The following is a 12,566-nucleotide window of genomic DNA, read 5'->3' on the forward strand; positions in this document are numbered from 1 at the left end:
GGTCAGGATAGGTTCTCATTAAATGCAGTGCATGCCTGAACAGCTTTAAAATAATAATATACCTTATACATAATAGGCTATAATAATTGCTTCAAGTTGCATTTTTAATTTTAAAGCTTTTTTATATGTATATTGAAGAGTTTTTAATTGTGCTGGGATTTTTAGCAAGCAAAATTAGGATTTCCCATCTAAAGTCATACTTTCAGGAATAAAACTGTGTACCAGGGTGTTTTGGCTGGTAATTCTTGTCTTCTGGGCCGTAACATCTTGGTCCCATGTTCTACAGGAGTGTTGTCTCCTGTCATTACTGAAGTTGCCATTCTGGAATGGGGCAAGGTGTTAGATTTTCAATATCTAACACTAGATCTCTTTGCATATTTATCTAGTGGAGTGAGTTAACATTTTATATATCTTGAAAAGGGATGGGCAGGTTCCAACGTTTAATTTGCATTATTTGAAAAGGTGTGTTGTTCCAGGGCATGTGTGTATTGAGGAAGAGTGCAATAGCCGCTACCATGTGTTTGCTTATGTAGATACTTAAATAGCATGCCTGGCTCAGGTTTGTTTGACTTAAATACAAAATGAAAATCTTTTCTAAAACGGCTAGCAGTAGACAACAATCTACCAGTATCTGAAGGAGCAAGCCACACAAAAGAGAGGAGATATTCCCTGTGATGCTGAATGTTGTAATTGCATTTAGAATAAAACCAAATGAGAAAACAAATCTTTTTTAAACTGAGAAATACAAACGTTTCTTCTTTTTTTTTTATAGAGTATTGTGAGGTGGAATTTCAGCACTGATGGAGTCAGGATAGTGGCTGATGGAAATCAGTTATATTATCTTTTACATAGGAGATGGAAATTTCTTATTTAAAAATAAGATGATTTGAAGGGAAATTTCTCCATGCAAATCCTGTCATGAGCAAAGAAATTATTTCAAGAATGAGACACGTGGAAGAGATGGTTTTGGTAGACTTTGCAAAAATAAAAAAATAATTTTAATGCTACCTTATGATGACCATGTTTGCCTGTGCTAACTTTATATAATCATGATAGAGTACTGATAATGGGACTTGGAATTCAGTGATATAGTCCCCAAGGAAATAAAGAAACTGGTGGTGCTTGGCCTGTGGTGAGATAAACACTCTAATATTTAGTCAGGAAATTTGACAGCAGTTAAGTTCAACCTTCTTGCTGGCCAAAGATGCAGGTTATTTCCTATTTCTGTGACACCCATGTGGCCTCCATCACTGGCAGTAGCTTGCCATCTTCTGGTCTTCTTACATGAGGCAGCAAGCAGCTTTGCTTCTGTTGTGCAGTCAGAAATGCAGACACAAGGAGACACTGTCTCTACACTGAGATGATACTGTGAGCTAACCAACAACATGAATTAGAGTCTGATTCCTGTACATGGAATGCTAACTATTCCACACCAGTTCCCTATGCAGTTTTTTGTGTACAAGTAGTATTCTGTCCAGAGGTTTGTTTTTTTTTTCCAGGTAGGTATGAAGTAGGTCATTCCACATTCAAAATGTCCATGCAAGAGAATAATGCCAAGAAGCTAGTGGTGGAAGAAATTCATATGCAGATTTACTTAGCAGTAACTTTTCCTTGAAAATGAGCTCTCTTTAAATTTTATTTTTAGAAGGTTAAGTAAAGCCCCTTTTACAGCAGAACTTTTCTGATCACATAACAGTGGCTTAATATTAAGAATTACATTGACTAGCCTTTGGAGGACACAATTAGGTGCAGCCTGGGGATGACTTCAATTCCTGTGCTTTGGCATATAGGAATCAGACTGTAGAAATATTGAAGCACAGCCTTCGTGTGCCTTTATAGATTTGTCAACTGGTGAATGTTAATTAATTCATTGCTTAAAAAAGAAAGGCCTAAAAATGCAAACATGGCAAATTGTAAAGTGGCTGAGTAAATTAACTGTCAGCAAGAAGATATTTCTGTTACAGTGTTCAACATCTATACACGATACAACTGCTTTTTCAGAAATTTCTTCAATGTAATTTCATTACTGCTTTTTAGAAAAGTTAATTCCATATCTGTGTTTTTAATTTGTAGGTACATTGAAACCTTGAAGGAGCACAAGCCAAAAATTGTCTGGGATGAACAAATTGCTGAGCACTACTTTGAATACAAAAAGTGAGTTACGTTTATTAACTTATGTTCTGCAAATATTTTTGGGCGTGGCCCGGTACACAAGGATTTACCAGTTAAGTATAGAATGCAACTGATCTCAGCAAGTGGAAATTCTGCTGTTTGTGATCTGTGTGTCAACAGTGAACTGCAGCATAAAGGAGTGCTTCAAGTGAGAGAAGTAAATCAGAGAAGGATTAATGAAATAACATAAGCCAAAACAATCTTTAGAAGAGAGAAGTCTGGTGAGTCATATCTTTAGAAGCTATCCATCAAAGTTATCTGCTGCGTATCAGTTAATCAGAGGCTCTGAGATGAGTACTGTGAGCTCTTGGGTGATTACCAATAACTCAGCCAAAAATGGTTCTGAAAAAAATCTGTGGTACAAGACCCTGGTTTTACAAGTCCCAGTGATAAGATTGGTCAAGCAACAGACTTCCACTAAATGGAATGGACCATAGAGAAATGTAATGAGAATAATATCAAGTGATAAACTTTTTTAAAGGACTGAGAGCATGAAGGAAAAAGGTAATAACTTCCTTTATTCGCCCTTTATCATCATGAAATGACAAGAGGATTCCTGATGCTAGGAAAAATCCTATCTAAAATGGATTTTTTTAAAAACTCAGCAACATCTTATTAAACTTCAGTGATAATTTGCTATTTTTGTATGCAAATATACAAAATGTGGTAAAATTCTGAAAAAAATAATCCTACTTCTTCTACAGAACTGTGCCTTGTATATTACTCAGTGCACTTGTAATGAAGACACACCACTGAAAACAAGAGCAAAACACATTTTAGGGTGCTTTACGAAAAAAAAATCGGAACTACTTTGTTCTTTCCAAAACACCTTCTTGATTTTAAATATTAAAAACAACAACAACAAAAACCCTCTACAAACCCCCCAAAACTAAAAATGTCCTACTTTTATATTTTTAGTTTAATTTTCAAGGTTTCTCTAAGTCTGTAATTTTCTCCTGACTTCTCAGAGACATGCTGTTGGTCAGCAGTGTTTTAGTTTATTTTCTGTGTCTGTATGAAAGTCCTGGGTTTTGTTCCTTCCTACTTAATGCTTTGGTATCCTGTTGCAAAATTACTGTGTGCCAAACAATTACAAGGTTTTTCATGATAACTAAAGAGGAATAAATCAGAAGCTTTGTTTTACTGATCTTTAATGCACAATGCAATTGGCGACACAATGACCACTGGATCAAAACTTGCTCTCAGAAGAGTAAATCCAAGGGCTCTGAATGGCATGCTGCTGGGATTCATTTCTGAAATGCATTTCCTAAACACCTCCTTGCAAACTGGCTGTGTGGGAAAGAGATAGCCTGTCAGTAGTACTGCATCATTTGCTTTTGAAAGCCAGTCTTGGGAGATTCTTTTTTGTGGGCTTCCTGGAGGACTTTTTTGATGCATAAAGCACACTGGATCTGAAAACCACCATAACTTGACTTACTGCACTGTGCCTGGCAGGCAGCAGCGTGACTCAGTGTGTCTGCAGCGGTTCATCCAGCTGCAGAGGAGGGTTATTCAAGTGAACTCTTTTTCTTACTGCTTTGGTTTGCAAAGGTTCAGTTACATTGGGTGGGGATGGCAGCCAGGCCTGAAATACGCTTCAATGGTAAAGCATCTCACCTGGAAATCTTGCACGTCTGCAGTTGCTAAGAAATCAAATTATGAATCTTTAAGCAATGCACAGCTAATGATTGTCATGTAGCAGGACAGAGACTAATTATTACAAATAGTTACAGAAATCTGTTGTCTCTGAGTGCTTGCCCCAATGCACTTTACAGGTAAGTATGCATTTATGTCAGTTGGGAGATTTTAGGAGCAATTCCTACTTAGAATGCTCTCTGCATTTCCTCCTAGCCTAACTGGTAAAGTGGTGCTGTGAGACCACTTGTAACCCATCCTTCTCATTATTAGGGGTTTAAAATGCAGCCTTGGTATCTGTGCCCAGTGTAGCTTGTCCTGTCCATATATTTTATACTGCCAGCATTGAATTTAACCTGAAAGATAGTAATTTAGGGAATTGGAGAAAATTTTTCACAGTTTACATTGGACAACCAAATATCTTCTTATTTTTCAGATGCGCATTTAGTAGGTGCAACTGTTTTTTATTATCTGACAGTTTTATAATCCAGTTGCAACAAGATATCTCAGTGTGTTTATTTAGATCTAGTTTCAGACCATCTCTGTTGTGAGATCTCTTCTATTGGCGTCAGCCTTTTCACTTCTTTTAAGAGTTGTCCTCCTTAAAGGCCACTACTGTGGGGTAAATAAATACCTTGTCTGACTGCCTGTATTGTCTTTTGTTGTAACCAGTTCTTGGATGAAGTGTTAGGCCCAAAGAAGTTTGGTACTGTCATCTTAATCATTAAAGTTACCTGATTTCTTCCCAAACTTTATGTTAGTTATTAGGAAGCTATGCTCTGTTCTTTAGATGTTTTGAAAGGCCTTATCCTGAAGCCTCTTAAGGAATCCTTTAGATAACCAGGGATTTTTGTTGTTGTAGTTGTGGCATGATGCAATTGCTATGCAAAGACTCCTCTAGCAGGTTTTTGACTCTATACAGTCATGTTTTGAACTTGCTAACTTTCCAGCTGCTAGCATTGTCAAAGCCTGTTTAAGTAGGATGACTTTGTCAGGAGGACCTTTCTGACAAACATTCCTGTAGCTGATACCTGCAGGACAGTGACATGGTTGCACACTTGACTTTTGGATATGTTGTGTACCTTGTCTTAATGGCTTTTATTTCCCCACTGCTTTGGATTTATGTGCTGTGATATGTTTGTATCTAGTAGGTACAAACAGTAGAAAAGGGGCAGGAGTAGAAGTTCTTATCTGCAGTAGAAAAGGAGAAACAGAGAAGATTTTGGCCCTAACGTGACATCAGTAGATAGAGTAGCCAGAGTGCAAGTAATGAGTGAGTTGAAGTTGATAGCAAAAGTGACTTCAGAGGCAGCATGCCTTAGATTCCAGAGTGACTAAGAAATCTCAAAGATACAAGTTACTAACTGGCAAGTACTCTCTGGCTTTGGTATTGACATATTAATGCTCATGTTTTGAACATACTAGTGTATCTTATTTTTAATAGAAATAACTTCTTCAGGGTAAAATTGGCAGTTTTCTTCAGCACTGTCTTTGTTTCCTTTTAGTGGGAAGGAATAAACTGGTTTTGAATTCTAACCTCAGCTAAAAATCCTATGGGAATCTGTCAGAGCTATTGTGACTGGTTTTCCTGTTTTGCAGAAATAAAGGAGGAAAACATGCTGTCTTCTACCCAACACTGAAGGTAGGTGCCACTTTTTCATGTCAGAGGTCTGTAAGAGGAAAGAGATGTTTACTTGACTCGTTGCATTATTGAGACACTTCAGAAAATGTTGAACTGGGTTTGGCTTTTGTGAAAGTTTACTCTCATGGGGTTGTTATGATTCAGAGCTTCAGCTGCCTGTACAAGAAGATTGTTTTTTCTGTCTTATGCATAATGGGGTTTGGGGATCTTTGAAGATTAGCCATGTCTAGAGATAAGACACACCAGGGCAAACCAGTGCTCTGAGAGGATCTGTTCGAGTGCACAGTTCATGTGCTAACAGACATGCTGATTGTCAGACAGGAGACCAAAGAAATTTTCCTTCTGATCATGTTGGCTGGAAGCTTGGGAAACTTTTGCTTTTCTCTGTAACGGGGTCCTGATTCTCCCTGGCAGCCTGCATCACCCTGTTTTCTTCAGTTCTGTTTCTGTGGAACATATTTTAGTGTTTTGAAAACTTCAGAATTTGGCCTTACTAAAGTCCCCTGGCAGGACATACGATTTCTGTCTACACAATAGTCTGCAATACACCAGAATACAGGATAAAATGATTATTTGCAGCCTCAGTTCCTAGGAAGCTATCTTTAGATTTTCGCAAATTAAGCTAAAGGCAGTATGTTAAGCCTCTGTTGGCTTTTAATATTGGAAGAGAATTGCTTCTGTAGTGAAAGTATATCATATTTACAGAGAGCAGAGACATTTTGCATGGTTAAACTAGTGTGAAATGATCCAAGTCTCTGGTTTTCTTAACAGAATTGTTATTTTAAGCTCCATTAGTACAAGGATATTTCCCTTCATTAATCTAATATTGGTGGAAGTACCAGCACATATGAGATATTAATTACCACATCTGTGTTCTTGCTAGTAGTACCTGTCTTAGAGAGTTAGAAAGTTTCATTGCAAATCTATCAAAGATAGATTGTGCTGCATGTTGTTACACTACATTGGCTTTGGCCTTGTGGAAGGATTTTACCCTGCTATTGTCAGTACTAACCAGGTTAAGAACACTAATTCCTGTGCGTTTCATTCATTACTTCTTCTCTAACAGTTACTCAACTGTGGTGGTTGGTAAATTTATGGAACCAGGTTTTCTCTCCAATTTCAACAAGCTTGTAATGAAATATCTGAGAAAATGAAATTTTGAGATTTGTATGCTATGCTAGGGAAAATAAAAGAGTTTTTCATATAATGATGATGAAGATGGTCAGGGAATACTTCATTTTATTACCCCATGATGAGTGTGTTTCACCCCCTTTTTAATGTTATAATCACTAGCAGGTTGCTCAAAATTCATTTGTTCATGATTAGTTAAAAGTAGTCATGAACACCAGGCCCAGTGGATCTGTTAATGATGCCTTGAAACTTTGTTCTGTTTTCTGTGAAAATGAGTTTTAAACAGATCCCTGGTGTGAGCAGTTTAAACATTGCAGTGCTGCAGTTCAAAGGAAAAAAAAATGAAAATAAAAGATTAAATAATAATTATTTTTATTGTCTGAACTGAAGGAAGTGCAGAACATGAATTGTGGCATTGCTTCCCATGTAAACCAATGGCTAAACTCACTCCAAGTCAATGGCTGGAGCTCAAATAGGGATACTTTTAAATATGAATCTCCCAGAATCTCTTTAAAATAGAATTGTGATAATGAAAACTGTGACTCGTCCTGAGAGAAGGCAAGGGTAGGTAAGAGATCTTGATGATATTTGACAAGTTGTTCCAATTGTCTTCAGTGATAAAGTTTTATTTTACCCCTGAGACATTTCTGAGTAGAGTTAGAATTTCTGCACATTGTGAAATGATAGCCTGAATTAGAATAGTCCTTTGCATACTTCATAAACCTGATTTATTCCTGTGGCATTTTGTCTATTTAGCTGGTTATCTTTTATTAGGTCATTGAATTAACTGGTGCAATTAACTGTCTCTTACTGAATGATTGCTTGCTAACCAGAGAGTATTTGAAATACAGACTAGGTTTTTTGGTATCTGGTTCAAGGATAGATGTTTTAAAAAATCTGATAATGGCATGAAGAAATGGCAGCATTGAGCATCTAATGTCTCTCACTAAAAGGTAATTGCTTTATGTGTCTTTGTCTCAGTCCATCCAGTTGCGCTTAGAGCTCGCGAAAGAATTGGGCACTGGAATATCCATCTGGGAACTGGGACAAGGCCTGGACTATTTTTATGACCTGCTTTAAAATAAGAGATGATCTGGGCAAGACTTTATTTGCTTCACTGAGACTCTACCTTCAATCAATTTGGGTATACTGGAGAGGTGGTTTTTAAAACATTTTTTTGCAATTTATATCATATCTGTATTAAACTTTCATTTTTCCCAATAAAGAGCCTTTTCTGATTGCCACACAGATGTGATTGTTGGTATCTGATAAAATTCAGAGGAAAAAAAACCAACAGAGATTTCTTTAAAGCTCCTGAATTCAGATTCACTGAAAATAGACCAAAATATCTAGGATGGTGCCAGGGCTGAAAATATTTTCTGAAATGTTTTCTACAAGAAATAAAGTGGACGAGTTGATGTCATCTGATCAAGGTTTAAGACTGAGACCTCTCAAACAATTGCTGGTAATAACCAAAGTAAGTGAACAAATAAATTCATCAGATTATGTTCAGCAAATTTAATATCTGCTGGACTCTGCATCTTGCTGTCTTCTGATAAGGTAAATCAACATAAAATGTTGGGGGGAGACCAATTAGATATATTTCCCTCAAGCTGGTAGAAAATCAAGCACTGACATGCTAAGCTGTTAGCTCTGTTTGTTTTTTCATGTTAGTAAATTTCTTAAGTAGTTCAGTCACAATAATTTCAATTTATGACTTGTTTTGAAATTGGTTTTGTTACAAGTGATGTTCTGTGATTTCTCTCTGCTTAGCCTGCTTAGTGTCTCAGTTTACAGTAATTAGCACTAGTGCATGATGCATTAGTGGTTAGCTTGTGAGAACAATAAAGTGAGCACTGAAGGCTCTAATGGTAATGATGGATTACATGGCTGGCCCCCATAGACAGAGCCCCACAGCAGCTCTGACAACCCCTTCACTTACGTAGGTGCTGTGAATGTGACCAGCATCTTCGTGCATGAAGCTGCTGTTCTTTAGCTGTATACATTGGTGCTTTCATCTCCATAATAGAGAGTTTTTATGAACCCAAAATCTGTAACAACCCATCAGTTTAAAAACAAAGCCAAAAAATTGTGCCCCAGCTTTTTGATTTACAATATTTGTGTTTGTAGAAATTGCACAGGCTTCAAGGCAGATTCTCCTGAGGAACAGAGAGGTGCTGGGAATTTGATGAGGGTGTCATTGGTCACCAGCAGAGACCCAGGCAATAGCTCTGTACTCCCACTGGTGTTCTTCTTGCCACTTACAGTTGTCACAAAGATAACTGCACTCCTCTGTTTGCATCCACCCTTCCCAGTAATTAATCTCAGTGGGGAATTTATCTGCCCCTGCTGTTTTCAGCAGAATAAATCCCACTGTAATCCACCATTGATTAAAGAACTATTGATCTTCACCTCTCTGATTTAGTTCTGGCATCTCTCGACATCTCACATTGCATGTATCCAGCAGGGTTTACTAATCAGGCTTTTTTCTTCCATACCATTAGTAGTAAGATAATTTGCTACGTGAATCCTTGTGTTCAATTAACTTGAACTTTCTAGTTCGTTCAAAAGCAATTTAAAGTCACTCTGGCAATGGTATCTAAAATAGCACAAGAATTAAATTGTATTACAGATTTTTAATTTTTTTTTTTTACTTTCAGTGGCACTACTGAACCAGAATGTCTCAGAAAAAAATAGTCTGTAAGAAATGGAGGGACTTGTGATGTGAAATGGCATCCATTTTATATTATCTAGTAGGTAGCTTTCAAAACTGGGTATGGGGAAGAAAATAATATTTAATTTTAGCTTGTTGTTTCCTCTCTAGAAAAGATAGTAATTTATCATGTTTTTCATAATTTTTTTATATTCCATGATGATTCTTTACGAAGGTCAACATTCCTGTTTGTCTGTGAGTACAGCTGTGTTAGAAAAAAGTGTCTTTTTCATCCTTAGAGATAGAATGAATACCTCTGTGTGTCAAAAAGATCAAACTAACCATTGCTGTGCCATGAAAAATAAATACCAGATAAGTACACTGTGATTTTGAGCCATTCATAGTATATAGGTGCTTGAGGCCAAGGATGTTGCCTTTTTTCTCTAAAGGCAAAAAATGCTTGTTGCTTTAGAGATAATATTACAAAAGGAACAAAAGTGACATAATTCTTTATTGTGAAGTTCTCTGTTAAAAAAAACCAACAAAAACAAACAAACACAAAAACTGAGCACCAGAAGGCATGTGAGCTCCAGAATGAATGAAGATCAGCTTCTGATGGATTAGTCTTGTGTTCGCTTAATTTTTCAGTGTGTGGGTATGTCAGGTTGTCTTTTATTAGATAGAGAATCCACAAAACTGTGCCATCAAGCGAGCCACCATGAAAACAGGTTTCTTTTGAAATTTGCTCCTTACCACATGTGTGAAAAGATGACACAGGAGAGAGACGCTGGTATGAAAGTGAGTTTTGCAGAGCATCTGTTTTTATGACTTTCCCTCAGAGAAGTGGGGAAAACTGAGCGAAGGGCAGAAGGTAGGTGGGAGTGCTGGAGTGGCACTGCTGTAAGGACCATGGCAGGTAACTTTCATTCCCTCATTTCAACAAGAACAGAAAGCACTGTTTTACAATGCAAAGAAACATTTTTCTGTAAGGCAAAAAAAGAAGTATGTGTGTTTGTTGTTTCACAGAAACATGTACTCCTTAAATGCAGTACTTGCCAGGCAAGGCCAAAGATACTTAAAGAACTGAGAGTATGACTGAGGAGAAATATCTAGTGTTCATGTTAAAACAGCTTACATCTAGTATAGCAAGCAGTGAAATCCAAGTATGTTTATTTCAACGGACTATTTCATCATTCAGTTTTCTAAGATACATTTAAAAAAAAAAAAAAAAAAGCTGTGCTCCATAATCCGCTTCTGTTGCAAGAAAAATTTCTGTATATTAGGGTAAGATCTCAGATGCTATAAATGTAAGGATATCTTTTATCTACTTGATGCCAAGAGGAGCTTTCTTCCAACTGACCTTTGCTCTTGTGTTTCCCTGGGGTTTAGATTTTTGGGTTAGACTCACACAGGGTGAAGATAAATACATGTTTCTGCACAATTTTTATTGCATTTACTGAGAAAAAGAAATAGCAGCTGATTCTGTTGTAGCTGGCCTTCGATATGAAGTAGTATTGGGGAGGGACTCTTCATCAGGAAGTGTAGTGCTAAGGCAAAGGTTAACAATTTTAAACTGAAAGAGAGTAAATTTAGATATTGGGAAGAAATTCTTCCCTGCAAGGGTGGCGAGGCCCTGGCACAGGCTGCCCAGAGAAGCTGTGGCTGCCCCCTCCCTGGAAGGGTTCAAGGCCAGGTTGGACGGGGCTTTGGGCAACCTGGGCTGGTGGAAGGTGTCCCTGCCCATGGCAGGGGGGTTGGAACTGGGTGATCTTTTAGGTCCCTTCCAACTCAAACCAGTCTGTGATTCTATTTTTTTTGTCAATTATTGTCAAACACATCATTTTAATAGTTAGGAAGGGTTTTTTTATCGGTATACAGCTAAGTATCTTATCGAGACAGAAAAGGGGACTTATCTGACTACTTGCAGGATCACATGGACCATACTCCTGGGATAATAAGCATTGCATCTTATCTCAGGAAACGTGTCTCTTGTGGCAAGTGTATCTGTCTCAAAAACCAGAGCTGCCATAGAGTCTTTGTAATGAGAAACAGTTTTAACAGAGAACTGTGGAAAATAAATTGTTTTGCTTGTCTCATTGTGAGATGCTACTTCTTCAAGGAAAATTGCTTTGGTACCTTTTTTAATAGTTTGGTTTTGTTATCATATGTAGGTGTCAAACTCCAGAATTAACAGTAGCTTCCAGGTAGGAAAGTTGGGAGTGAAAGAGAAGTAAGGTAGACCAAAGAATGACAATAGGAAAACAGCTTCTTTAACCACTTCTTAGTTATAAAAAATTGTTGAGCAAATTGCAACAATTTAGTGTTGTTTATGGGCTCAGATGAAAATACAAAATACATTTTCCATTTCTACTGTGAGCTATTACCGGTCATTATTTTTTAGGGTGGGGGTGGTGTTTTGTGCATACTTCTCTGTGGAGACTGCAAAGCTAATGGATGTTCATAGGAACTGTAATTACAGTCTCTCCTGAATTTGGGACGTGTCTTTTGAAGTTTATTGTTTTGATTAATACACAGTGCCAGCTGTTTGACTTCAGTTAAACAAATGGCAGCACAAAGCAGATGGATTCTACCTCTGCAGCTTGAAGAAGTTGTATGTAGCTCTTTCCTGAAAATCCCATTCCCTCAGTGATCTCTTTTTTATGTAGTAAGTGCAAATTAACTAAGCCTGAATTGGTGTTTTGTAGTCTACCAGGCAATCACTTTGATACTTCATCTTGGGGAAAAATATATCTTTCCTTTAGAAAAAAAAATCTTTAATATGAAAAATAACTGGAATAGAATTTGATTAACATTGCTAATTCAAAAAAGTTGCAAAAATAAGTAATATCACTTAAAAGCTGAAATATGCCTTGAAATGTATTCTGTTGGTATAAGAACTTTACAGCAAAATGTTATTTTGCAAAAAAGAATGTGAATGAATGGAATCTAAGACTCAAAATTGAAAACAATTAGTCATTTTACATTCGTACTTTTAACAGTTATCTTTTCTGGTTATATTTTAATGTTTATTTGGTTACAATATAACTTCAAAAATTATTTTAGAAAAAAATACTATAGACAAACTGTATGGTATTTTCATAGAAACAACAACAAAATGTTTCTCACAAGCTCTTAATGAAATAAGCTCTTACTCTGACTTCCAACATGTTAGAACTAATACTCCAGTCAACTGCTGAGAGCAAAGCAGAGGGAGACTTTTGCCTTCATGTGGTACAAAGATTATTGTATTTTGATCTTTTCATTACATGGAGTTTAAATAAGGTAAAATTTAGCTATTGTCTAGTGTGGGAAAGCAAAACATAAACTAAAAAG

At 36.9% G+C, this 12,566-nt stretch overlaps 1 protein-coding gene across 3 annotated transcripts in view; it reads left to right on the forward strand.

Annotated features, from left to right (window-relative positions):
- The window catches only part of CHID1 (chitinase domain containing 1), a 120,693-nt gene extending 112,861 nt beyond the window's left edge, over positions 1-7,832 (forward strand). For 2 of the 3 annotated variants that reach the window (XM_026850389.1, XM_026850390.1), the window contains exons 11-13: positions 2,074-2,154; positions 5,407-5,449; positions 7,562-7,832. In XM_026850389.1, the coding sequence (XP_026706190.1) occupies positions 2,074-2,154; positions 5,407-5,449; positions 7,562-7,660 (223 nt within the window). In that variant the 3' untranslated portion in view covers positions 7,661-7,832. Of the gene's footprint in view, positions 1-2,073; positions 2,159-5,406; positions 5,450-7,561 lie in introns of all 3 variants that reach the window. The other variant, XM_026850391.1, reaches the window with a different exon arrangement.
- Positions 7,833-12,566: the final 4,734 nt, after the last annotated feature.

This window comes from Athene cunicularia (assembly GCF_003259725.1).
Source record: "Athene cunicularia isolate RWA chromosome 5 unlocalized genomic scaffold, athCun1 chr5_part2, whole genome shotgun sequence".
Lineage (NCBI taxonomy): Eukaryota > Metazoa > Chordata > Aves > Strigiformes > Strigidae > Athene > Athene cunicularia.